Source organism: Orcinus orca, chromosome 20, assembly GCF_937001465.1.
Source record: "Orcinus orca chromosome 20, mOrcOrc1.1, whole genome shotgun sequence".
In the NCBI taxonomy this organism is placed as follows: domain Eukaryota; kingdom Metazoa; phylum Chordata; class Mammalia; order Artiodactyla; family Delphinidae; genus Orcinus; species Orcinus orca.
Genome location: NC_064578.1, coordinates 56514329 through 56541097, shown reverse-complemented (window position 1 = coordinate 56541097; position 26769 = coordinate 56514329). Strand labels below are relative to the sequence as shown.

Genomic DNA, 26769 nt, shown 5'->3' with positions numbered 1-26769 from the left:
GTGGGCGGGGTGCTTGTGTGCGTCGGAGGCTGTCGGGGTTACGGCAGAGCGTGTTGTGTTCCCTGAGTCGCAGGGTGAGGGTCGGTCTGTTGGGCCCGTTGTCTGCGTGTGACTGTCTCGCTGATTGCAGTTGAGTGTGTGTGACTGTGACTGGGCGCGCCGTGTTCGGTTCTCACCCGGTCGTTCAGTGTGTGACTGGGACCGTTAAACGCCAGGTACACGTTTACGTGTGGCTGTGTAAAAGTGGTATATGACAGAATTTTTCTCGTCTATTGTTAAATCACCTTTGCCGTGGAACAGCCATTTTATTGAAAGATTTAGAGAGAGGAAAAAACCCGAGAGTTCATTTGGTAACTAATTTTAAAACATTATGTCGAAATACTTGTAGATTATGAAGGAGAATGCAGAATCAGCAAAAATGTTTTAAAGGAGTTGTCAAGGAGTTTCCTGTCATGAGATGACATTTTTCGGCTAAGACCTCTAGTGCTACAACTTTGGTTTGTGAAAGCATGAGAAGCTCTGAACTTCACCCATCCCGGGACAGCGTGTTTCAGTATGGTCGGAAGTCCAATGTCCTGGTCGCCGGTCAGGCCCTGTTATACCTGGTCTGTGAATGAGGAAAGCATCCCTATCCAAGGTGGTACATTTGTCCTTGACCCAGGCCCACAGTCCAGAGACCTTGCCTCTTGATTTCTCTTCGAATATGTACTCTTGTGTCTCACTTCTTGAAACACTTTTTTGAGATTTGTGCACATCCATGTTGCTGCCTATCTGGAGGATGTCTTTTTCTCTAAATTAATTTAGAAATGTAATTTAAACCCAGTAAGAATACCAGTACTGTTTCTTCATTGGAAATAGACAAGTTGATGCTAAAGTTCAAATGAAAAAATAAACATACAAAAATAGCTAAGAATACTCTGAGAAAAGAAAGCTATGGTGTATGCTAACCTGATCAGATATTAAAGCATTCTAAAAACTTCTATAATTATACCTGCTGTGTGGTATTGGCTCATGAATTGTCAGGTGGAAGAGACTAGAAAGTCCAGAAATATCAAATACAGAGGGAAATCTACTCTGTAGTAAAGGTGGCAAATCATTGGGATAAAAATGAACTTTTTAATAAATAACCTTGTGGAATAATTGGATAGTCAGTTGGAAAAAGATAGAATTGTATTTTATACAACTATTATAATAATTATAATATTTGTAAAATATAATTATTATTGTATAATTATTATACAATTACTATACAATTTTATACATACCTCACATCATGCAAAAGAATAAACTCCAAATTGATCAGAGTTCTAAACTAAACCATGCAAATAGCAGACATGTACAGAGGTGAATTCTACTATCACCTGGATGTGTGGAAAGACTTTCTAATTTCGACTTAAAAATCCAGACTTAATAAAAGACTGCTGCACTTAAAACATAAAATTAAAGCACTTATGTAAGGCAAAATACACCACGAACAAAGGCAAAAGACAGATGGCAAAATCTTTACAAATTTATAAATCTCAGATAAGGAGCTGATATTCCTAATATATAAAGACAAAAAGCCAGAAAATGCAAGCAATCTCTGAACTCAACTTAGTAGATTGTTTTTCCTAATAGCTTTGGTGTAGTGATTTTGAAACTGTTTTGTGTGCATCATAGGACTGAGCAAATGAATAAATATATAGATTTTTTGGGAGCCAGTGTTTTACTGTGGGAAAAGAGAGATATAAAAAAGGATAATGGAAGGTAAGGAAGAACCCTGTGATGTTGGGTTGGTGTGAACTCATGATTAAAAGTGTGTCTGTATACCTCACCCAGATCAGTGTTAACACCCATAGTGAGGGCATGCTGATATCATTTACTTTTGCTAAGATGTGGACAGTTTACCTCTATGGTCTTCCTCCCCAAAACGCATAACCCCAGTTTGATGAGAGAACATCAGACAAATGCCAGTTCAGGGACATTAGACAAAATATCTGACTCAAACTCCTCAAAACTGTGAAGGTCATTGAAAATGAGGAAAGTCTTAGAAACCATCACAAATAAAAGAAGCCTAAGGGGACACAACTACACTAAAAATAATGTATCCTGAATAAGATCCTGGAACAGAAAACGGACATTAGATAAAAACTAAGAAAAAATAAAGTGTGGACTTTAGTTAATAATAATGTATCAATGTTGGCTCATTGTTAAACATAAAACAGATTAATCATTGGGGAAACTGGGTGCAGAGTATGTGGGAATCTTCTGTACTGTCTTTGAAGTTTTTCTGTAAATCAAAAACTTCTAAAATAAAGTTTATTTAAATTAACTAGTCTTACTATTACTTTAAAAAAAAGTATTTATGTACTTATGTATTTTCTACGTTTCTATTTGGTGAATGGGCCTGGAAGCAATGATGCCTCAGTAGCAATAAGCAGATCTTGGTCTTTAAATACAATTCTCTAATAAAAGGAACCAAAGCTTCTTGGGGTAATGTCTGATTCCAGGACGATGGCAGGGAAAGTACAAGAGGAGTATGGAATATCTTCTTGTGCCAAAAAGTAGGGAGATGCTCAAAAAACATCACAGAGGATTCCCTGCTCACAACTGTGATGGTGTGATAGTACTAAACTAGGTAACATGTAGGAAACAAGTTTTTTCAGATATTGGACAACTGGTAGTGCAAGACTTTGATCCCCAAGAGAGGGAAGAGTAAATGAGTTCCTACAGCTGCAATGGCTTTCTCCCTGGAGGCATATTCCAGACAATGCAGGAAGGAGGAACGCAAGCACAGTGCAACAGATTTACTAAAGTGAGACAACAGAACTTGGGGAAACTGAAGTAACTGGAATTTGCCGAGCAGAACGTGGAAGAGCAAGGAAGAGGAAGGAGGGAGATACTCTGACAAAGAGCTCCAGAAATATGCATGAGTCTCCCTGAGTTTTTGGCTGAAAGCTAAGCTGCACATAGATCTATTTAAAGTGAAATTCTAGAACATGCAAAACTGTAGGGACAGAAAGTAGATCAGTGGTTGCTTTGGTCTGGGGTCCAGGGAAAGTCAGAAAAGGAATAGAAGGGGAATTTGGGGGATGATGGAAACCTCTCATATCTTTATTGAGGTGATGATTGCATGGATCTATGTTTGTCAAAGCTCTTTGACGTATATTCTTCAGGATTCAGCTTGAAGGGGGCTTCTGTGGGCAAAACCAGGACAATTGAAGCATCAATATAATTAGAGTAGCAGTATTAATCAAAATATTTCATATGTCCATATTAAAATAAATGATGAATTAATGAGATGAGAAAGAACTTACAGAATTCCAACTAGTAAATGTAGAAGGAATGATAGAGTTAGAAAATATCTTTCAACCATCATGGTAGTAATTGATTCAGGCAGAAATCTCATTGATTATAAATCTGTTGCTAAAGATTGATGATGAACAGGATATTTTTGTAGTCTCAAATTATCTCCCCACAGATGACTTGCTACAAAAACAAAAATACTTTAGCGTGATCACAGTTAATCAAATGATTTGAATTTGCAACTGTCTTCTGGACTGTAGGTTCTCGAGGTGTGAAATTCAAACTTGCTGTGCTCAGTCACTTCTTGATTTAATATAGTAACCAGATCTTGTCTCTAAGATGTTGATGTTTTGTTTATCATCAACTTTTTTTTTAATTGAGACCACCAATGGGTCTTTTCCTCCCCGCCCCCACATTTTATTTATTTATTTATTTTTGGCTGAGTTGTGTCTTTGTTGCTGCGCGCGGGCTTTCTCTAGTTTCAGAGAGCGGGGCTACTCTTCGTCATGGTGCGCGGGCTTCTCTTGTTGCGGAGCATGGGCTCTAGGCGTGCGGGCTTCAGTAGTTGCAGCACGTGGGCTCAGTAGTTGTGGCTCGTGGGCTCTAGAGTGCAGGCTCAGTAGTTGTGGCGCACGGGCTTAGTTGCTTCTCCGCATGTGGGATCCTCCCGGACCAGGGCTTAAACCCGTGTCCCCTGCATTGGCAGGCGGATTCTTAACCACTGCGCCAACAGGGAAGTCCCTATCATGAACTTTTATTTATTTATTTATTTATTTATTTATTTATTTTTTGTGGTACGCGGGCCTCTCACTGTTGTGGCCTCTCCCGTTTTGGAGCACAGGCTCCGGACGCTCAGGCTCAGTGGCCATGGCTCACGGGCACAGCCGCTCCGCGGCATGTGGGATCTTCCCGGACCGGGGCACGAACCCGTGTCCCCTGCATCGGCAGGCGGACTCTCAACCACTGCGCCACCAGGGAAGCCCGAACTTTTTACATTGATCTTTATTTTAAAAAATATTTCATTGATCTATCACGTTTTTTGATTTCTGGGGGGTTTTTTTGGTGCCCCATTAAACGTTGTGCTTGAAGGAGTGCTTCACTCACCTCACTCTAGTTGTGGCCTTGGCGTAAGCATGTTTGGGAGGGGTTGAGGAAAGGAAGGATGGAAGAACAGATGCGCTGCGACATCTAAACTCTACCCTATTCTCAGGTTCCTGTCCCTTCTGTTCTTCGAGAAAAGTTGTTTTCTTCTCACCTCTTTGAAAGACTCCTTGGCCTTTGAAAAGCTGTCTGATTCCAACAATCCCAAACTAATCATTCTAAAAGCTGCGCTTTGTGCTTCACATATACTGACAGTGTAAAACAGATACTATTTTCCTCATTTTGACTATGAAGTAAATGGAGATGGACAAAGGTTAAATGACTTGCTAAAGGACACAGAGCTGGTGAAGTGGAGGACTTGGTATTTCCACCAAACCAGACCTTAGTACCTGTGGGTGGAGGAGATGCTGCCTCTGCCTTCTGAGTGATGAGTGAGCCAGTGTGGTGGAACCTTGGAGAAAGCATCTTCAGAGACAGAAGGCATTTGCTTCATGATGTCACAGAAGCCATGAGGCCTCTTGGAAACAGAACCAAAGAGACTGGAGCTCTGGACTCTGGGCTGGGACCTGAGGGAGACAGAGTGTGAAGGTGCCCAGAAGAGAAAGTCACTGGGCCATTCAGGCTTGTGCTGGTTATTCCAAGAAATAGCCACAAAGGATAGGTTTCTGGTCAGGGCTGTAGGGTAGGTCAGCTGGGATTCCTGAGGCTGTGAGTGTCAGGCAGCTGGATGACCCAACTGGGAACAAATTTGAATGGAACCACAAAGCCATAACAAGGCTGAAGGTGAGGAGCCCCAGGCACCAAAGTGGGGACAGGTTGTTTGTGGCTGGCCAGTATAACAGACCAGAGTCTTAACCTCTGTGGAGGTAAGATTGGGCGTTTGGTTTGGAATGTGATAGTTTGAAATGTCTGTTAGGTATATAAGTAGAAATATTGACCATGACTTCAGGGGAGATATCTGGACTGAAATCTTAAATTGAGAAATATTTTTATCGGGTAGCTATTTTGTATTCTGTTACATACTGAGGCGTATCAGTTTTTCCCTTTCTACCTGTTATTTTGCTCAAAAGTTGTTTTCCTACTCCTAAATTATAAATGTCTATCTTTGTTTTTCTGTAGAACTTTATGGGAATATTTACAATGCATTTATTTCCATCTGTTTGGAATTTGTTATGCTGTAAAGTGTGATGAATCAAATACTATCTGTAAAATCTGTACTTTGAAGATTTATTAATGTTTTCTTCATGACTAATTATCAACGATTAATGTAAATATTACATGGTTATTTTAAGAGGATGACTAAAATTTTTCTTATAGTTCTTCATCTCTTTTTCTTAATTTTCATACTCCTGTTATATTTTGGGTCATTTGGATTTATTTTTTATTCTCTGATGTGGTCTTTCATAGTTTTAATTTATTTGATTTCTGTATTAGTTACCTATTGTTGTATAGCAAATTACCCCAGAACTTAATGGCTTAAACAACAGTCAACATTTATAATCTCCACAGTGTCTGTGAGTCAGGAATTTGGGAGCAGCTTAGCTGGCTGTAATCAAGATGTCATTTAGGGCTTCAGTCAACTAAAGGCTGAACTGGGACCAGAATATCTGCTTCCAGGTGTCTCACTCATGTGGCTGGTAAGTTGGTGCTGGTTTTGGGCAAAAGGCCCTAGTTCCGGGAATTGCCTGGCAGTCCAGTGGTTAGGACTCCACACTTTCACTGCCAAGGATTCAGGTTCAATCCCTTGTCAAAAAGAGGCCCCAGTTCTACTCCATGTGGGTCTCTCCATAGCACTAAGTGTCTTTATGACATGGTGGCAAATCACCCCTAGAATGAGTGATTCAGGAGCTGCAATGACTTTTATGACCAAGTGTTGATGAAAAAATTAATGGTTGATCTAAGAAAGCAATGGAAAATTTTATTCAAGCCAACCTGAGGATTATAATTGGGGAGACACTCTTTCAGAAAGCTCTGAGGACTGTTCCACCCGTTAGAGGTCAAAGCAGAGTTCTGTAATTTTTTTGAGACAAAAGGTTATATGTATTATACGTGTCATTATATCAGATGACATTGACTGCGTACACAATCCAGATCTACACGTACAAAGCAAGTCATCAGTCATGGGTCATCATGCCCCTTATAAGATTGAGAAGGAAGGCTCTCTCCTAAGGAGTTGTGACCCTTTATGAGATAAGAAGGAAGGTTATCTCCTAAGGAGGTCTGGTTAATGCAGATGCACAATTCACAATAAAGGGGAGGGAGGAAGCCCAAAAGGGCAAAGAAAAATTTTGTTTTTAAATTTTTCTTGGCTTGCCATAAAACGTGAATTTTTATTTCATCAGAAGTCATACACCACCATACTTTGTTGGTCACGTAGACCAGTTCTGACTGAGTCAGTATGGGCAGAGACTACACAAGGGTATGAGTACTAGGAGGCAAGTATCATTGAGGGCCATTTGGGAGGCTGACTACCACAGTTTCTTTCAAGTGTTGACCTAAAAATGTACAACATGAGAGTTGTGAGTTTAAGTTTTATTCAGTCTTAACTGGATAGCCCGAGAGACACTCAGTAGCTCTGAGTGAACTCAGAGCTCCCAAGAGGTGTAGAGGAGGAGCCCCGGTATATGTATGATTTTGAGGGGCTAGGATATACATGCAACCAAGCATACATCCTGGTAAAAGATTACTGCTAATCACAAAGAACAGATATCTCACATAAATGATTTCAGTGCTTTTCTATGTATGGGAAGATGCAAGAGTCTGGGGTCATTGAAATGCTTCCTGAGATATGCATCTTAACTGTCGTAAGGGCCTGTTTTGCCAAAGCACTGAGTGTCTCATACTGGTTTTTCATCCTCATTTCTCCTCGGGGTGCACTGTTGGTGGGTGACTGCAATGGGTTGAGACTTAACCCTTGTATAACTGGATGATGAGTGATACTCTTTGTTCCTTTTTTGTTCACACAAGAGTACATGAATGTCTTGATGCCTCTCCATTCTATCAGATCCACAGCTGCCTTGTCAACCACTTCCCAAGAGATTACCCTGTACACTCTCTTGTGCCAAAATACATACATAGTAACTCTAGCTCTCCTCTTCTATAAACCCTCAGCTACATTCGTGGTTTTGCTATATTCTTTCTCTCCATGATGGGACCTGCCATTATCACATGAATGAAATCAGCTGTGGGGAGGCCATGTCTTGCAGGGAATGTTTATGGAATAAGGAATGGAAGAAACAACAGAGTTGATTCTAACCCTATCTTAGCTACTCCCTCCCTGTATGACCATGACCATGGACGCCTCCCATAACTTTTCTGACGTACAATCTCTATGAAGAAGGAAATGAAACTCTGTGGGGTTTTTGGTTTGTATACTTTTGTTGTGTTTTTCTTTTTCATTAATAGCAGTTATTCAGAATTAACCCTGTGTTTTACTGTTATTACTGACAACACTATATATGGTTCTCAGATTGCATCTCTCTCGCTGGTAGAAAATTCAAACATAGTTTCAGTATTTTAATATTTTAAATATATATTTATTTGTAAAGAAAGTTTTATAGGTAATACAAATTTGAGTCCTCTAATTATTTGAGAAGGTCTTTAATTTCCCTCAAATTGTCAAGTATTTTACCTAGATCTCTTTTCATCTTTGGCTATTGTCTTTATAGCTTCTGTTGTTATCTTCACATATAAGTCTATTCAGTCTATGATTACATGACCTTATTTCAGAGGACTGTGTTTGTGTTTAAGCAGACTTATGGAGTTGTGCAACTAAACCACCTGGCACCTCTGTCCACTTATACAAGAAACTTAGGTGGTACCCTTGACTCTTACCTCATTACCCTCCCTTCATCCAATCAGATGCCAAAGCCTACTGAGTCTACCTTTTAGATAAATAGTGGTTTTGTTTTTTCCTAGTAAGTAGATTTTATTTGCTCAGTCCTATAGATTGAATGCCCCCCCACCCCTTCCCAAATTCATAAGTTGAAAGCCAGTCCTCAATGTTACGGTATTTGGAGGTGGGGCCTTTGGGAGGTGATTAGGTAATGAGGGTGGAACCCTCATGAATGCGATTTGTGCCCTTCAAAAGGAGGCCCCTAAAGCTCCCCCACCCCTTCCATCATGTGAGGTTACTGAGAAGATGGCCGTCTGTGAACCAGGAAGCTGGCCCTTACCACCTACCCAATGAGCCTCCTTCATCTGGATGTTCACCTTCATCTGGATGTTCATCTGTACCCTTTATCATACCCTTTTATAATAAATGGGTAAACGGTAAGTAAACTGTTTTCCTGAGTTCTGTGAGCCACTGTAGGAAATTAATCAAACTTGAGGAGGAGAGTCATGGAACCTCCAATTTATAGCTGATTGGTCAGAAACACAGGTGACAACTGGGGTTTGTGATTGGCAGTCTCATGGGACTGAACTCTTAATCTCTGGGATTTGATGCTATCTCCAGGTAGATAGTGTCAGAATTAAATTAAGTTTCTAGGACACCCAGCTGGTGTTGCAGAATTGCTTGGTGTGTGTGGGGGGGGCACCCTCACACATCTGTTGTCAGAAGTGTAGTGAAGTGTTCTTTGTGAGAAGAAAGGAGACACACAGGAATGTAGGTTTTCTTTTCAACAACCTAACAAAACATGTAAGATGTATTTAAAGCAGCGCTAAGAGGGAAATTTAGAGCACTAAATGCTTACATTAGAAATAAGGAAAGGTCTTAATTAATATTCCAAGTTCCTACATCAAGAAACTAGAAGGGCAAAAATAAACCCAAACCAAGCAGAAAGAAAGAAAGAAAAGAAAGGGGTTTTTTTTTGTAGATATAAGATAAACTTTTCCTAAAACTTACATGGAAAGGCACAGGCTCTAAAATAGCTAAACAATATTGACAAAGAATAGTGGGAGAACTCAACCCAATATCAGTGCTTAACTGTATTGCTACAGTAATCAATACACACATAGGTCAATGGAACAGAATAGAGAAACCAGAAGTAAACCCTCACTGTATGCTGAACTTATTTTAACAATTTTATTGAAAATATAATTCACATACCATGAAGTTCACCTATTCAAAGTATACAATTCAATGGTATTTCAGTATATTCACAGGGTTATGTTACTATCACAATTAAATTTAAAACATTTTCATCACCACAAAAAAGAAACCCTCTATCTATTAGTGCTCATTCTTCATCTCCTCCATCATTCCAAAGCAACCACTGATTACTTTCTGAAATTTGCCTATTCTGGATATTTCAGATAAATAGACTCATACAATATGTAGTCTTTTGTGACTGGCTTCTTTCACATAGTGTGATGTTCAAGGTTCATCCATGTAGTGTGTGTATCAGTACTTCATTACTTTTATTACTTTCGATGGCTGAATAATATGGGCATTTGGGTTGTTTCCACTCTGGCTATTATGAATAGTGCTGCTATGAACAATTTGTGTACTAGTTTTTGCATGCATGTATGTTTTCATTTTTCTTAGGTATACACCTAGGACTGAAATTGCTGGTTCATATAGTAACTCTATATCTTTATCTTTTTAAGGAACTTCTGGAATGTTTTTCCAAGGCAGCAGCTTCATTTTAAATTCCCATTAACAATGTATGAGGGGTTCAGTTTCTCCACATCCTCACCAGCACTTGTTATCTGACTTTTTGATTCTAGCCATCTTAATAGGTGTGAAGTGGTAAGTCATTTTGGTTTTGATTTGCATTTCCCCAAGGACTGATGATGCTGAGCATCTTTTTATGTGCTTTTGGACCTTTTGTTTATCTTCTTTGGAAAAATGTCTATTCAAATCCTTTGCCCATTTTTAAATTGTGTTAATTGTATTTTTATTAGTTACTTGTTAAGTATTCTTTACATATTCTGGATACAAGTCCTTGTCAGAACTGAATTTTTTTTTTTTTTTTTTTTTTGCGGTACGCGGGCCTCTCACTGTTGTGGCCTCTCCCGTTGCGGAGCAACAGGCTCCGGACGTGCAGTCTCAGCGGCCATGGCTCACGGGCGCAGCCGCTCCACGGCATGTGGGATCTTCCCGGACCGGGGCACGAACCCGTGTCCCCTGCATCGACAGGCGGACTCTTAACCAATGCGCCACCAGGGAAGCCCAGAACTGAATTTTTGATAAAGCTGCAAAAGCAATTTAATGGAGGAAGAACAGCATTTTCAACAAACAATGCTGGAGCCATTAGACATCCATAGCCACATAAGAAAAAAGAGAGAACTTTGACCTCACACCTCTTACAAACCTTAAAGTACAGACTTAAATTTGCTCCAGTACTAACCCATGAAAAAATAAATGTATCTTCATTGTGACAGTGAGGGAAAAATAAATGGTTCCTTCTGTCTCGGATTCCATATTCTATCTCTAATACTCAAGATTATGTACTTAGATTATTACATTAAATTTAGATATGCTAGGCAGACATCTGTTTGCTGATTATCGACTTGAAAATGATAAATGTGTTTTTTATGCAAGTCACAGTAGATTTTGATACAAGCTTTGTAGAGGGTTCTGTCAACAGAAGGAGCTTAAAAGGTAATGCTTGAAAACGAAAAATGTTATCACCTATCTTCTTCAGGCTAAATATGCCCAATTTCTTCATACATTTGTGAAATGTGGAAAAGGCTGCAAAAACCCGGACGTTTACTGATATGTCTTTTTTTTTTTTTTTTTTGCGGTACACGGGCCTCTCACTGCTGTGGCCTCTCCCGTTGCGGAGCACAGGCTCCGGACGCGCAGGCTCAGCGGCCATGGCTCACGGACCCAGCCGCTCCGTGGCATGTGGGATCTTCCAGGACCAGGGCACGAACCCGTGTCCCCTGCATCAGCATGCGGACTCTCAACCACTGCGCCACCAGGGAAGCCCCTCCTTTTACTTTTTTATACATAGGAACAGTTTTCCAATTTTTCAATCTTAGTGTAATTGTAACAGCTCTGTTCCTCCTCAGAACAAAACTTAAGAAATATTTCTACAGGTTGCTGCATCATCACACGATTATTTTTATGTTGTATAGTTTCAAACAGATGTAGTTATTTATTTACTTCTCTATTTTTAGCCATATTGTTTATATTCAACATTTTATTACTATATACAGTGTTTCAATAACTTTGTGAATATAACATTTGCATTTTTACATTTCCTCAATATAAAAATTACCAGCTTATTTGCTTTTTGTCATTGGTTACTTTGGTGAGACAAGTTACATTGAAGGTCTGCAACTTATAACAAAATTTCTAAAGAGGTGAGGCATGAATGTGGGTTAGGACTAGAGATAGAAGTTTATGAAGTATTTTCAGACATCGGTTGAATAGAAACCAGAGGGTGTAACAAAGAATTAAGAACTGAAAGAATGATGTTTATACTCTGTTTTGCTTTTCTTTATAACGCGTATCAATTCCCAGTATATATTAGTACCTTTTTTTTCCTATTAAATTTCTCCCATAATAAAATGTCAGCTCCACGGGTGGGGATTTTTGCACGTTCACAGTTGCGTCCCCAGCATCTACAACAGTGCTTGGCACACAGTAGGCGCTCAATAAGTGGCGAATGAAAGGATAGGGAGGACAGAAGAAACAGAAAAAGAGAGCAAAGAAAGAAATCCCGAGCACGTTATCTCTTAAGTACGCCCGCATCCTCCCGGGGTCCCCCCCTCCGGCGGGCCCCAGCCCTCACACCCAGCCTCGCCAGCTGCGTTTTTCCAGCACCGGGCCAGGAGCCCCACCTGCTGCGCCCGGGAGCGGGCCCAACCACCGCGCATGCGCAACACAGCCGCGTCCGCTACTCGCGGCCGACGCGTGCACTGAGCCTGGACGCCTCCGCGACGAGAGCAAGCTGCACCTGCGCAGTTCGAGCCGGCCAATCCAGGTCCGGGCTGGATTCGGTGGCGGGGGCGGTGGGTCGGACGGCCTGAGAGGGCGGGGCGAGTGCGAGTTCTGGGTCGCAAGGTCGGGGTGTTTAAGGAGCGTGGCAGAGACGACGCGAAAGGACGAGGCAGGAAGCAGCTGTCTGCCCGGCCCCCCGCGGCGAGCAGTCCCAGGATGCTCCGCGCCGCACCGCGCCTGGGCCCGGACTCCATTTCCCAGCAGCCACTGCGGCTGGCGCCGACAGCCAGCCCGAGCGCTTTGGCCCCTTTGTGAGTCCGCCCGTCGGGCCCGAGATCGAGTCCATGCCCCGGCCGCAGAGCGCTCAGCTCCCAGCCTCCGCGAACGGTGCGGAACGAAGTGCCGACTCTCGGGGAGAAGGCGGTGAGGAGCCCGGGGTGGGCGCGCGTGCCTGGGCAGGCCTGTCGGGCGGGAGCGGGCGTGTGAGGGGGCCTGTGACGGTGGGAGCCTGGGTCCGGTGTGTGTGACCGTGTTTGAACAGAGTGAAGCCGTGTGACAGTGTGTGAGGCTGTGTGGGACCGAGGGAGAACGTGTGACAGTGTCTGAGAATGTGACAGGGAAACCGTGTCACTGTGTGAACAGTGTGACCGTGTATGGGACCATGTGTTACAGTGTCACTGTGTGTGTGACCTTGTGTATGGGGCTCTGTGAGACGGTGTGTGAACAGAATTTGAGAATGTGTGTGACAGTTTCTGTAACAGTGAACGTGCAGCTGTGTTCACGTGAGACTGCTTGAGATTGTGTGACCCTAGGAGTGTGTGACAGTATGTGGCACCATGTGTCATCATGTCAGTGGCTGTGTGACTCACTGCGAGGGGTGGGCAAGCTACAGCTCGGGAGCATGTCCACAGTCTGCCAGGGGAGCTGCCAGCATGAGGGATTGTGTGGTTTGTGTGGTGGCTGGGAGGCTGTGTGGATGCTTTGGGAGGCTAGTGTGCTCCAGGATTTGGGAGACTTGTAGCGGGAAGAACGAGATTGAGATGAAGGGGAAGAGATGGGGTTTACGGAGAGGAGAGTGGGAGAGGGGAAGAGAGCTGGAGAGGAGGAGAAAGCCTCAGGCCTGGAGAGCAGAAGACTGAGCTGCTGGACCTTAGTCCTCTCTGGCACAGAAGGTCTTTCCGTCCCTCTCCTAGTGAGGAATCGAAGAGAAAAAAGGACGGGGAGACCTACTGTGTGCTACTTATGAAAATAAATGATTGAATGATATTTATCGACGAGGTACTGCACTAAATGCTTGATGTGGATCATCTTATGACCCTCCCAACCGTTGATAGAGAGTAGGTACTACTCTGTTGATGAGGAAATTGAGGTTTGGAATAGAGGCTGCAGAGCCAGTTGAGTGGTGGATCAGATGTCTGAGCATTCTGATCCAAAAACCTAGTTGTTCTTACCACTAAGTTATGCTGCTTCTGAGATAATTTCTTTACTCTCCAAGGCAGTTAAGTTTAGTGCAAAATAATTAATGATTAAGGGGTTGCAGTGACTGTTTCTCCATATCCCTCCCCCCAGCCCCTTCTGAGGAAATTTCTTAGAAAAGTTGAGAGATTGGTTTTCAGGTGCATTTTATTATAAGCCAGGACCAGAAGCAAGATGTTCTTTTTGGTCCAGTGTCTTCCAGACCACATGATCCCTCTGATGCCTACTCTGTGTAAAGATGCTTTCTTTGAGGCATTCACTTTGTAGTTTTATCTCTTATCTTTGTAGAAAGGGTGGGGACACATTTCCTTTCAACGTCATCATCTGGTGGAAAGACTAACGAGTCAGACCTGGATTCCAGTTGGGCTCAATTACTTAATTACCATGAGGCGTTGGATGATTTCACTGATGAATAGCCTTCATGTGTGAAGGGGGAAATTATCCTTATTTGGCAGTGCCATTCTGAAGGATAAATACTGTTACTTCTTATAAATATAAACGAGGTATCTTAAGCACAGAAAGTTTATGTTGCATATTGAGATCTAAAGCACGTGGGAGATTTAAGTGGAGTATAATCTATAAAAATATTGAATCACTATGTTGAACACCTGAAACTAATATAACACTATAAATCAACTATACTTCAAAAAATAAAGCACATAGGTGAAAGAATTATAAATTTAGATAGGAATGACCAATGCAGTGACACCTCGTATCTACTTCTGTGGTTGGGGAGGAGTGCACAGAGAAGGAAAGGAGAGTATCTAGGCTGGTGATGCTGGGAGCTGAGGGCAGGCCCAGCATTTCATGTTTTCTTTCTCCCTCTCCAGCTCTGTTTTCTCTGGACACTGCCCTTCTCCCAAAGAGAAGCCAGAAGGAGGAGGACAGAAGGGCTGTCCTAAATTCTTAAAGCCATGCCTGAGGTAAGGAAGCTTTTCTACTCTCTTCTCTGAAATGCCTTGTTTTTCAGATTTTATATGAACATTTTGCTTTTCTTCTGAAATTTCCCATTCTAAAATTCCATTCATTCAGTGACCTGGTCCTCATGTTCTCCAGTCTAGTAAAAGGAGGTTCCCCAAAACCCACTGAGCCTCCTTTTTTTTTTCTCAGCCAGAATTTTCATCTTCATTCAAGAAACAGTTTAGCACTTCCTGCGGGTTAGGTGTTCTGTTGGGAGGTCTCAAGAGGCAAAAATACACTCCGTGGTGGAATCTGAAAGTCTTCCCTGTAGGGAAGTGAAGTGATTCACTGAGGTCAAGGTGGGTGTTCAGATGTGACCAACAGTTTAGAGCTTTTCCACAGACCTGGATTTGAAAAGTAGACAGGGACTACTTGGGGAAGTCTTAGTTGTAGTATTGACACATGACAGGGTTGCTTGCTCAAGGTGATTTTGAGGAGTGGGATTTGTTGTGTCTTGAGTATTAAAGTGTGGGTCAGCTAGGGCAGGAGTGTTTTTCAGGCATTCTGTAGGCACTGAAGAGTAGGATTCCATGGGGGTAATGAGGTCCTGTTCTAGGGATATCCTGACTTAGTGGCTGGTTACAGCTAAAATATTCTAGATCATGCAGTAAAGATTAGAGGAGTTAATATGGAAAAATAGCAGGGATTTTTTTGAAAAAGGAGAATAGTAGGGAGTATTGAATCTACATAAAAGAATGGCTAAATACATCTGTAATAACAAATCGTAAATAGTAAATAACAAAAATAGTATAGAATGAGAGCCAGAAGAAATAAATGGAAAAATCAGCATATAATATCCAGAAACAAACGCAAATATAAATAAGAATAGAAAATATTCATTCACTGAACATATAGTTATTAAAGACTTACTGTATATTAACTGCTGGCAATACTGTGGTGAAAAAAATACTGTCTTCATGGAATTCAATGTCTACTAGTTTGTTTATTACATAATAACGTAATGATGTTATTTTAAATCCGTGGAGAAGAGCTGGAGTATTCATTTAGAAAAAAATTTTCTTCCTCATACTTTGAGGTTAAATACATTTTGTAGGTTAAACATAAAAAATAAAACCATACAAAATACTATATCTTTTTATTTTCTTACATCTTAAGAAGATGACTCAGAAGCAGAAATCACCTAGAGAAGCACTGTGATGATTGATGATAAAAGTGCTCTATGTTTGCACTGCCCAATACAGTAGCAACTAGCAACATGTGGCTGTGGAGCACTTGTATGTACTAGTGTGACTGAAGAACTGAATTTTTAAATGTTAATTGATTTAGATTTAAATAACCACATGTGGCTAGTAGCTAGTGTATTAGACAGCAAAGATGTAGGTTCATAAAATGATAAAGCCAGGAAGAAAATTACGGGTGATCTTGTCTAAGACACTTGTTTTACAAATGAGGAAAAAGCCAAAGAAGGAAAGTGATGTATACACATCACTAGTTAGTGACTGTCAGATGTAGTAAGTTGTACTGTATATTGAGGGTCAGTAACACACATGATGGTGAGAGATTTAAAGAGGGTGGAAGAAAATAATGAAGGACTCTAGGGAGCAGTGTGCTCAGTGTGATGGAACACATTATTTCACTCCTTTGCCCAGAAACTTTGTTTGCTTCCCATTTTACTTGGAATGAAATCCAGTTTCCTTACCTGGGCCTATAAGGTCCTACATGATCCAGCTCCTGGCTACCTCAGACCTCATTTTCCACAAGTCTTTACTGCTCTCTGTTCCAGTCACACTGGTCAACTTGCTGTTCCTCAAATGTTCCAAGCTACCTTCTATTTCTGAACCTTTGCATTTGCTCCTCCCTCTTCTGTAATTCTCCCCTAGATGATGACATGGCTGGCTCTCCCACTTTATGTCTTGACAGATTTTTGTTCAAAAATCACCTCTTTGTTAAGTTTTACATTACTTTTTTAAAAAATAAATTTATTTTTATTTATTTATTTTTGGCTGTGTTGGGTCTTCATTGCTGCGTGCGGGCTTTCTCTAGTTGTGGCGAGCGGGGGCTACTCTTCGTTGCGGTGCACGGGCTTCTCATTGTGGTGGCTTCTCTTGTTGGGAGCACGGGCTCTAGGTGCGTGGGCTTCAGTAGTTGTGGCGTGCAGGCTAAGTAGTTGTGGCTTGTGGGCTCTAGAGCGCAGGCTGAGTAGTTGTGGCACACAGGCTGAATTGCTCCACGGCATGTGGGATCTTCCTGAACCAGGGCTTGAACCCGTGTCCCCTGCATTGGCAGGCGGATTCTTAACCACTGCACCACCAGGGAAGCCCTACATTACTTTATCTTACTTTATCTTACACAAACACTCCTGTAACTTTCAGTTACCTTACCTTGTTTTTTGTCATAGTATTTAATAGTACATGACACTGTATGACCATATGGGGTTTGTTTTTTTTAATTGGGGTAGAGTTGCTTTACAATGTTGTGTTAGTTTCTCCTATACAGCAAAATGAATCAGCTATACGTATACATATATCCCCTCTTTTTTGGATTTCCTTCCCATTTAGGTAGCCACAGAGCACTGAGTAGAGGTCCCTGTGCTATACAGCAGGTTCTCACTAGTTATCTATTTTATACATGTTAGTGTATATATGTGTATGACCTTATGTTTAGTGTCTTTCTCCTCTGTTAGAATATTAACTCCACAAAGGGAGGGGCTGTATTCTGTTCACCTTTGTATTCCCAACTCTTAGAACAAAATAGGTAGTAGTCATTAGTAAATATTTGCCAAATTAATATATGAATCAACAAAGGAATGAATTTGTGAGACCAGGACAGCAAGAGCCAGCAGGCAACCTCTTTTTTCCTGCCACTGAATTGGTAATGGAAGAAGGAGAAGGCAGAGGATATGATGTGTAGAACAGACAAAGCCCATCAGCCCAAATGCTCTTTCTGGGATGCCACCCCAGACCTCCTGAATCACAGTCCCTTGTGGTACTCTAAAGATTATATTTAAAGTATGCCTCTTATAAACAGTATATAGTCTTTCTTTTTTTTTCTCTCCCCTGCACTCACAGCCAGGCACTCGGCCCAGTGTGCCTCCCAATCCCCTATGCCTCTCATGATCCCTTGTGCCTCCCCCCAAAAAAGGTTGGCTGGTTTTTAAAAATCCAGTCTGATAATCTTGGTCTTTTTAAATAAGCGTTTAGTACATTTTCAATTAATGTATTATTAATATATTTGTGTTTAAGTATACCATGCTGCAATTTATTTTCTACTTATCCCATCTGTTCTTTCTTCCTTTATTTCTTTTTTGCCTTCTTTTGGATAAATCAGTTTTTTTCCTAGTTATCTTAATTATACATTACTTTTATTATTCTTTTAGTGGCCACTCTAGGATATGTACCATTGCTTCTTATGTAATGATCTTCTTTCTTCTTTCTGTAATTTTCCTTCTAAATAATTAGTATTCTTGCCACTTTCTGAATAAGGTAAGTCCCCTATTATTAGTAGATACAATATTTTTGGGGACTTACCTTATTGAGTTTATAGTTTGGGGGCTCTTAGTTTCTTCCTGTGCTTTGATGCTTCCATTTTCCTTTTATTTCCATTTCCTTCCATTTTCTTTCTATGTGAAGAACCTTTATTAATATTTCTTTGACTACCAGTCAACACTTTACTCCCAGCCTGAATTATTTTTTCATTAGGTCCTATTCTGACTGGGTCAAAATAGTGTAAACTCTTTTCTGATGTTAAGTAAGTTTGGGAGATCCTAGTCTCAATGGAGAGAAAAACTTTTAGGAATATATTTTGAGAAAATAATAGAGACCTTTATAGCATCATAGTGAGAAATTAAGATTCATATAACAAAATAAGCAAGGGGATAGTAAATAAGATATCACATATTTACATCATGTAATATTATCTAACAAGTGATGTTATAAGAAAATGAATATGTATAAATAATCATAGACATGTCTGTATAAGGAAACATTTGAACAAATATATACTAACTAAATTTTGATTGTTTCTAGGTTGGGTGCCATGGTAGGTAGGTGCTGAGGGTTGAGGACTTCCAGTTTTTTACCTTAGAAAGGGAAAAAATTCACTGAGGGTAGAAATACCAGACATTTTTGTTTTTGTTCTCTTAAGCCATCACCATATTTTATAAATTTTATTTATTACTTTTTATTGACATAAAAATTGACATATTTTTTATTGACATTGATTTACAATGTTGTGTTAATTACTGCTGTACAGCAGAGTGATGAGTTATACATATATACATTCTTTATCTTCTTTTCCATTATGGTTTATCACAGGATATTGAATATAGTTCTCTGTGCTATACAGTAAGACTTTGTTGTTTATCCATTCTATATATAAAAGCTTAGATCTGCTAACCCCAACCTCCCACTTCATCCCTCCCACAACTTCCTCCCCCTTGGCAACCCTCAGTCTGTTCTCTATGTCTGTGATTCTGTTTCTGTTTCATAGGTAGGTTCATTTGTGTCATATTTTAGATTTCACATATAAGTGATATCATATGGTATCTGTCTTTTTCTTTCTGAGTTACTTAGTATGATAATCTCTGCTTGCATCCATGTTGCTGCAAATGACATTATTTCATTCTTTTTTATGGCTGAGTAGTATTTCAGTGTATATATGTACCACATCTTTATCCATTCATCTGTTGATGGACAGCTATTGTGAATACTGCTGCTGTGAACATAGGGGTGCATGTATCTTTTTGAATAATAGTTTTGTCTAGATATATGCCCAGTAGTGGGACTGCTGGATCGTATGGTAATTCTATTTTTAGTTTTCTGAGGAACCTCCGTACTGTTCTCCATAGTGGTTGCACCAACTTACATTCCCACCAACAGTGTAGGAAGGTTCCCTTTTCTCCACACCCTCTCCAGCATTTGTTTTGTAGACATTTTAATGATGGCTATTCTGACTGGTGTGAGGTGGTACCTCATTGTAGTTTTGATTTGCATTTCTCTAATAATTAGCAATGTTAAGCATCTTTTCATGTGCCTACTAGCCATCTGTATTTCTTCTTTGGAGAAATGTCTAGGTCTTCTGCCCATTCTTCTGTTGGGTTGTTTGTTTTTTTGGGTTGTATGAGCTGTGTGTATAATTTGGAAATCAAGCCCTTGTTGCTCACATCATTTGCAAATATTTTCTCCCATCCTGTAGGTTGTCTTTCCGTTTTGTTTGTGGTTTCCTTTGCTGTGTAAAAGCCTGTAGGTTTGATTAGATCCCATTTGTTTATTTTTGTTTTTATTTCTATTGCCATGGGACACTGACCTAAGAAAACATTGGTACAATTTATGTCAGAGATTGTTTTGCCTGTGTTATCTTCTAAGAGTTTTATGGTGTCATGTCTTACGTTTAAGTCTTTAAGCCATTTTGATTTTATTTTTGTGTATGATGGGAGGGTGTGTTCTAACTTCATTGATTTACATGCAGCTGTCCAGATTTCCCAACACCACTTGTTGAAGAGAATGTCTTTTTCCCATTGTATATTCTTGCCTCCTCTGACAAAGATTAGTTGACCATAGGTGTGTGGGTTTATTTCTGGACTCTCTTCCATTCCATTCATCCATATGTCTGTTTTACTGCCAGTACCACACTGTTTTGATTACTCTAGCTTTCTAATATTGTCTGAACTCTGGGAGAGTTATGCCTTCTACTTTGTTCTTTTTCTTCAGGATTGCTTTGGCAATTCTGGGTCTTTTATGGTTCCGCATGAATTTTAGGATTATTTTTTCTAGTTCTGTGAAAAATGTCATGGGTAATTTGATAGGGATCACATTAAATCTGTAGATTGCTTTGGGTAGTATGACCATTTTAACAACATTAATTCTTCCAATCCAAAAGCATGAGATATCTTTCCATTTCTTTGAATCATCTCAGTTTCCTTCATCAGTGTTTTATAGTTCTCAGTGTATAAGTTTCATCTGCTTGGTGAGGTTTATTCCAAAGTAATTTATGTTTTGAGTTGCAATTTTAAAAGTTTTTTTGGGGCTTCCCTGGTGGCGCAGTGGTTGAGAGTCCGCCTGCTGATGCAGGGGACACGGGTTCGTGCCCCGGTCCAGGAGGATCCCACATGCCGCGGAGCGGCTGGGCCCGTGAGCCATGGCCACTGGGCCTGCGCGTCCGGAGCCTGTGCTCCGCAACGGGAGAGGCCACAGCAGTGAGAGGCCTGCGTACCGCAAAAAAAAAAACAAAAAACAAATAAAAGATTTTTTTTTACATTCCCTTTCTCATATTTCATTGTTGGTGTAAAGAAATGCAACCGTTTTCTGTACATTAATGTTGTATCTTGCTACCTTGCCGAATTCGTTTATCTGTTATAGTAGTTTATGTGTGGACTGTTTAGGGTTTTCTATATGTAGTATCATATCATCTGCATATAATGACAATTTTACCTCTTCCCTACCAATCTGGATATCTTTTTTTTTTTAATTTTATTTATTTTTATTTTTGGCTGCACTGCATCTTTGTTGCTGTGCGCAGGCTTTCTCTAGTTGTGGCGAGCGGGGGCTTTGTTGTGCATGGGCTTCTCATTGTGGGGGCTTCTCTTGTGGAGCACAGGCTCTAGGTGCGCAGGCTTCAGTGTTTGTAGCACGCAGGCTCAGTAGTCGTGGCTGGCGGGCTCTAGAGTGCAGGCTCAGTAGTTGTGGCACACAAGCTCACCTGCTTTGCAGCATGTGGGATCTTCCCCGACCAGAGCTCGAACCCATGTCCCCTGCATTGGCAGGCGGATTCTTAACCACTGTGCCACCAGGGGAGCCCTAATCTGGGTATCTTTTATCTCTTTTTCTTATCTGATTGCTGCAGCTAGGACTTCCAATAGTGTTGAATAGAAGAGGTGAGAGTGGGCATCCTTGTCTTGTTCCAGATTTTAGCAGGAATGCTTTCAGCTTTTCACTGTTGAGTATTATATTGGCTGTGGATTTGTCATAAAGAGCTTTTATTATCTTGAGGTATTTTTCCCTCTATACCCGTTTTGGTAAGAGTTTTTATCATGAATGGATGTTGAATTTGTCAAATGCCTTTTCTACATCTATTAAGAAGACCATGTGGGTTTTGGCTTTTCTTTTATAATTGTTCGTAGTATTCCCTTACGGTTTTTTGTATTTCTGTGGTGTCAGTTGTTATGTTTCCTTTTTCATTTCTTATTTTGTTTAATGAAATAAGTTCTCTTTTCCTCCTTGAAGAGCTTGGTTGAGAGGTTTGTCAATGTTGTTTATCCTTTCAGAGAACCATCTCTTAGTTTTATTGATTTTTTCTATTTTTTAAATGTCTTTTATTTATTTCTTCTCTGATCTTTATTGTTTCATTCTTTCTGCTGACTTTAGGTTTTGTGTGTTCTTCTTTTTCTAGTTCTTTGTGGTAGGTTAGGTTGTTTGAGATTTTTCTTGTTTTTTGAGGAAAGCCTGTATTGCTATGAACTTCTAAGAACTGCTTTTGTTGCATTCCATAGATTTTGTATGGTTGTGTTTTCATTGTCATTTGTCTCAAGGTATTTTTAAATCTCCTCTTTGATTTCCTCATTGACCCATTGGATTTGTAGTACCATGTTGTTTAGTCTCCATGTAATCATTTTTTTCTCATTTATTTTTCTGTGGTTAATTTCTAGTTCCATGCCGTTGTGGTCAGAAAAGATGCTTGAGGTAATTTCTATACTCTTAAATTTGTTGAGGCTTGTTTTATGCCCTAGTATGTGGTCAGTTCTAGAGAATGTTCCATGTGCACTTGAAAAGAATGTGTATTCTGGTTTTTTTGGATGTAACGTACTGAAAATATCAATTAAGTCTAATTGTTCTGTTGTATCATTTAGTATCTTTTGTCTTATTGATTCTCTATCTGGAAGATCTGTCCATTGATGTGAACGGGGTGTTAAAATATCCTATTATTATTGTAGTCTTCTCAATTTCTGCCTTTATTTTTCTTTTTTATAAATTTATTTATTTATTATTTATTAGCTGCTTTGTGTCTTCGTTGCTGCACATGGGCTTTCTCTAGTTGTGGCGAGTAGGAACAGGGGTTACTCTTTGTTGCGGAGCATGGGCTCTAGGCAGACAGGCTTCCGTAGTTGTGGTGCATGGGCTCAGTAGTCATGGCTCTCAAGTTCTAGAGTGCAGGCTCAGTAGTTGTGGTGCATGGGCTTAGTTGCTCCACGGCATGTGGGATCTTCCTGGAACAGGGCTCAAACCCATGTCCCCTGCATTGGCAGGTGGATTCTTAACCACTGCACCATCAGGGAAGTCCCTCTCCCTATATTCCTGTTAGTATTTGTTTTACGTACATGAGTGTTCCTATATTAGGTGCATATATGTTGACATAAAATCCTCTTGTATTGATCCTTTTTTCATTATATAGTATTCTTCTTTATCTTTATGGCTTTTGTCTTAAAGTCTATTTTATCTGATATGAGTATTGCAACCCCACTTTCTTGTCATTTCCTTTTGCATGAAATATCTTTTTCCATCCCCTCACTTTCAATCTCTATGTATCCTTTGCCCTAAAGTGGGTCTCTTGTAGGCAGCATATTGTAGGCTCTTGTTTTTTTTTTTTTTTTCCAATCTGCCACTCTGTGTCTTTTGATTGGAGGATTTAGTCCATTGACAGTTACGGTAATTACTGATAGATATGTATTTATTGCTATTTTAAACCTTGTTTTCCTGTTGATTTTATATTTCTTCTTTGTCCCTTATTTTTCCTTTTGTGGTTTCATGATTTTCTTTGGTATTATACTTATGTTCTCTTCTTTTTGGTTTTTGTGAATCTACTGTATGTTTTTGATTTGTGGGTACCCTATTTTTCAAGAATGTTAACCCCTTCCTATATCTACTTGCCTTAGACTGGTAGTTATATAGGCTGAAACACATTCATTCTAGGAAAGAAAAAGAATCTACACTTTTTTACTCTCCTCCCCCACATTTTATGATTTTGATGTCCTGTTTTACATCTTGTTCATCCTTTTGCTGTTCATTGTGGTTACCATCATTTTCACACAAATTTTTGGGTTTTTTTTTTTAGTCTGTGTCCTGGCTTTAAATTTAATGTAAATTTAAGTAATTTACTTTCCAATTGTGATGTGTTTTTCTTTCCTATAGATTCTTCTTTTCTATTTAGAGAAGACCTTTCAATGTTTCCTTTAGGATAGATTTAGTATTTTAGTTTTTGTGAGTCTGAGAAATTCTTTATCTCTCTTTCTATTCTAAATGATAATCTTGCTAGGTAGAGTATCCTAGGTTGTATATTTTTCCCTTTCAGGACTTTGAATATATTTTGCCACTCCCTTCTGGCCTGCAGCATTTCTGTAGAGAAATCACCTGGTAGCCTTATGGGGGTTTCCTTGTAATGAACTCTTTGTTTTCCTCTTGCTGCCTTTAGAATTCTCTCTTTAACTTTTGCTGTTTTTATTGTAATATGTCTTGGTGTAGGTCTGTTTTGGTTTATCTTACTTGGGACCCTCTGTGCTTCCTGTACCTGGATATGTGTTTCCTTCTTTAGGTTTGGGAATTTTTTTTTTTTTTTTTTTTTGTGGTACTCGGGCCTCTCACTATTGTGGCCTCTCCCATTGCGGAGCACAGGTTCTGGACGCGCAGGCTCAGCGGCCATGGCTCACAGGCCTAGCCACTCTGCAGCATGTGGGATATTCCCGGACCAGGGCACGAACCCGTGTCCCCTGCATTGGCAGGTGGACTCTCAACAACTGCACCACCAGGGAAGCCCCACTGGGAATTTTTCAGACATAATTTTTTCAAATACATTTTTGATCCCCTTTTTCTTCTCCTTCTGGAATCCCCATTATGTGTAGATTGGCATGGTTTATATTATCCCATAGGTCTCTTATATTGCTTTCATTTTTTTTCATTTGGCTTTCTGTCTGCTGTCCTTGTTGGGTGATTTCCATTATTCTATGTTCCAGGTCACTTATTCATTCTTCTGCATCACTCATTCTGCTATTCATTGCCCTTAGCTTTCATCTCTGCAGATGAGTTTTCTGATTTTTTGTGGTTCCTCTGTATAGTTTCTAGTTCCCTTTTACAGTACTCTGCATTTCTGTCAATAGCTTTTCTTACTCTTCCAGTATTTTCATTATCTCCTTTTTGAAATCAGTGTCTATTAGAATGAAGAGGTCTGTTTCACTGTTTGTTCTTTCAGGGGAATGCTCTTGGTCTTTTAACTGGGAGTGGTTCCTCTGCTGTTTACCAACCAGTGTGGAAGGATTTCAATATTTGACAAGTCAGTTCAGCTGTTTAGGTCATCTACATATCAGCTCAGCTTACAAGTAGATTTTGCTCCGTGACATGCCAAACCTGTGAAGCATATACCAAATCAGTCAGCAAGCCTTGACAAGTCTGAAGCGGATTTACCGCATTAGGAAGAATGCCCATTTTCAATTTCTAGGGAGCAGACTAGGTCATCTTCCATGCTATCAAGATCCTTAATGTAACATACAGTGGTATTTAAAGAGCTATGTTTTAACATTTAAAAAACTCTTGCTCATTAGATGTGCACAATTGGGTATGTTCCTCTAGTGAGAGTTGTGGGTATTTTTTGATGGCACTTCATTATCACATTTGAAATGTTCACTCTTTAACTTAATTAGTAGTACTTAAAATTACTATTATTTTGTCTTTTAGGTAGCATGATAAGTCACCAGCTGTCTTTGAAACTTAGTGATGTTGTCAGAGCTGTTATGTAATCTTTTGTTGTCCCTGATTGTTCTCCGTAATGACATATATTGTTTGTTATATTTTTGCAAAATCACCATAAAACTTTACTGTTTTTATTATATTTGTATTTAATTTTAGAAAACCAGTTATAAGCATCAAATATATTTTAATATATACCTTATTGATATAGCTGGAACATTGACCATTCCATTGTAGAATTTGGGAAAATGCTGGTTTAGACCATGTACGTCCTGTAAGGCATAACTCATGTTTCTGCCTCCTCTTTGAAGCCTTTTTCACTGCCCCAGTCTATCCTTATTTTCCATATTGAGAAATGCTGTAGCATTTAGTATGAATAACATTTTACACTTGATTGTTTACAGTGTTCTGTTATTGCCAATTTCTGTGTGTATCTTTTCTCCATCAGTAGAGACTCTGAAATTGTATACTTTCCATGACAGAATATCAACACTAAGCACAGAGAAGTTGTCTAGCAATTACTTGACATGTGTTGCTCAGAACTCAAGATACTGACAGAAAATTTCACTACCTATAGTATTTCTCTCCAGAAGTATAGACAATTTAATTTTTTAAACTATGCTAATGCAAGGGTAAGAACACTAGTTGAGCAAGAATATGTTTATGTCATTTCAGGATTTGGTGACATTTGGGGATGTGGCTGTAGATTTCTCTCAAGAGGAGTGGGAATGGCTGAACCCTGCTCAGAGGAATTTGTACAGGAAAGTGATGTTGCAGAACTATAGGAGCCTGGTATCACTGGGTAAGGAGGTCTCCCTGTAATTCAGAATCTGCACGTAGGGCTGCTTTCCAATGTAATGTTTGGGAAACCTCTGATATAGTTCGCTAAGTTTCTGATTTTTGTGCTCCCCCAGATAAATATAGTTTTGTAGAATTGGCAGCTTCATTAGACTGTCCATACAACTTCATCTTCCCCATTCTTCAGAATACTTCATCTCTTCCTCAGCTCCCTTCTATAATGGCCTCACCTTCCTGATGACCAAGCAACTTGATCTGATTTATGGGCCTGGCTAATTCCCCTTTTATTTCTTGTAAGCAGGAGTTTCAGTTTCTAAGCCAGATGTGATCTCATTATTGGAGCAAGGAAAAGAGCCCTGGATGGTGAAGAAGGAGGGGACAAGAGGAGCATGCCCTGGTGAGTGAGAGAGAACTAGGCAGGCAGAGGCCATTGCAAGGAAAAGCTCAGCTATTCTGGAAAGTTTCAGCTCATAATTGATGTTTCCTGGGTAGCCTGAAAAGGCTCAAGGCCTGGGAAGAAACACTGTGGTGTGTCTAGCGTGAGTTCCCCAACCTAACTCTCCTCACACATTATGTGTGTATATTTTCTCTCACACATAACTGTCTTCTCTGATAACATTTTCTTATTCTCTGGATGCAGATGTCACAGTTATCTCCTTGTCCTTGCATTTTAGTTTTACACAC

The 26769-nt window shown here is 40.0% G+C and overlaps 1 protein-coding gene across 11 annotated transcripts in view; it reads left to right on the top strand.

The window, feature by feature from the left end:
- Window positions 1–11522: 11522 nt before the first annotated feature.
- Window positions 11523–26769, top strand: part of ZNF583 (zinc finger protein 583) — a 23599-nt gene continuing 8352 nt past the window's right edge. For 5 of the 11 annotated variants that reach the window (XM_049703286.1, XM_033412029.2, XM_049703285.1 and 2 more), the window contains exon 1: window positions 26387–26482. Coding sequence is in view for 3 of the 11 variants with exons in the window: in XM_004283264.3 (XP_004283312.1) it covers window positions 25951–26089; window positions 26387–26482 (235 nt within the window). In the remaining 8 variants the exon portion in view is untranslated. Of the gene's footprint in view, window positions 12658–14526; window positions 14620–25950; window positions 26090–26386; window positions 26483–26769 lie in introns of those variants that run through there. The other 6 variants (XM_033412027.2, XM_049703283.1, XM_033412028.2 and 3 more) reach the window with 6 other exon arrangements.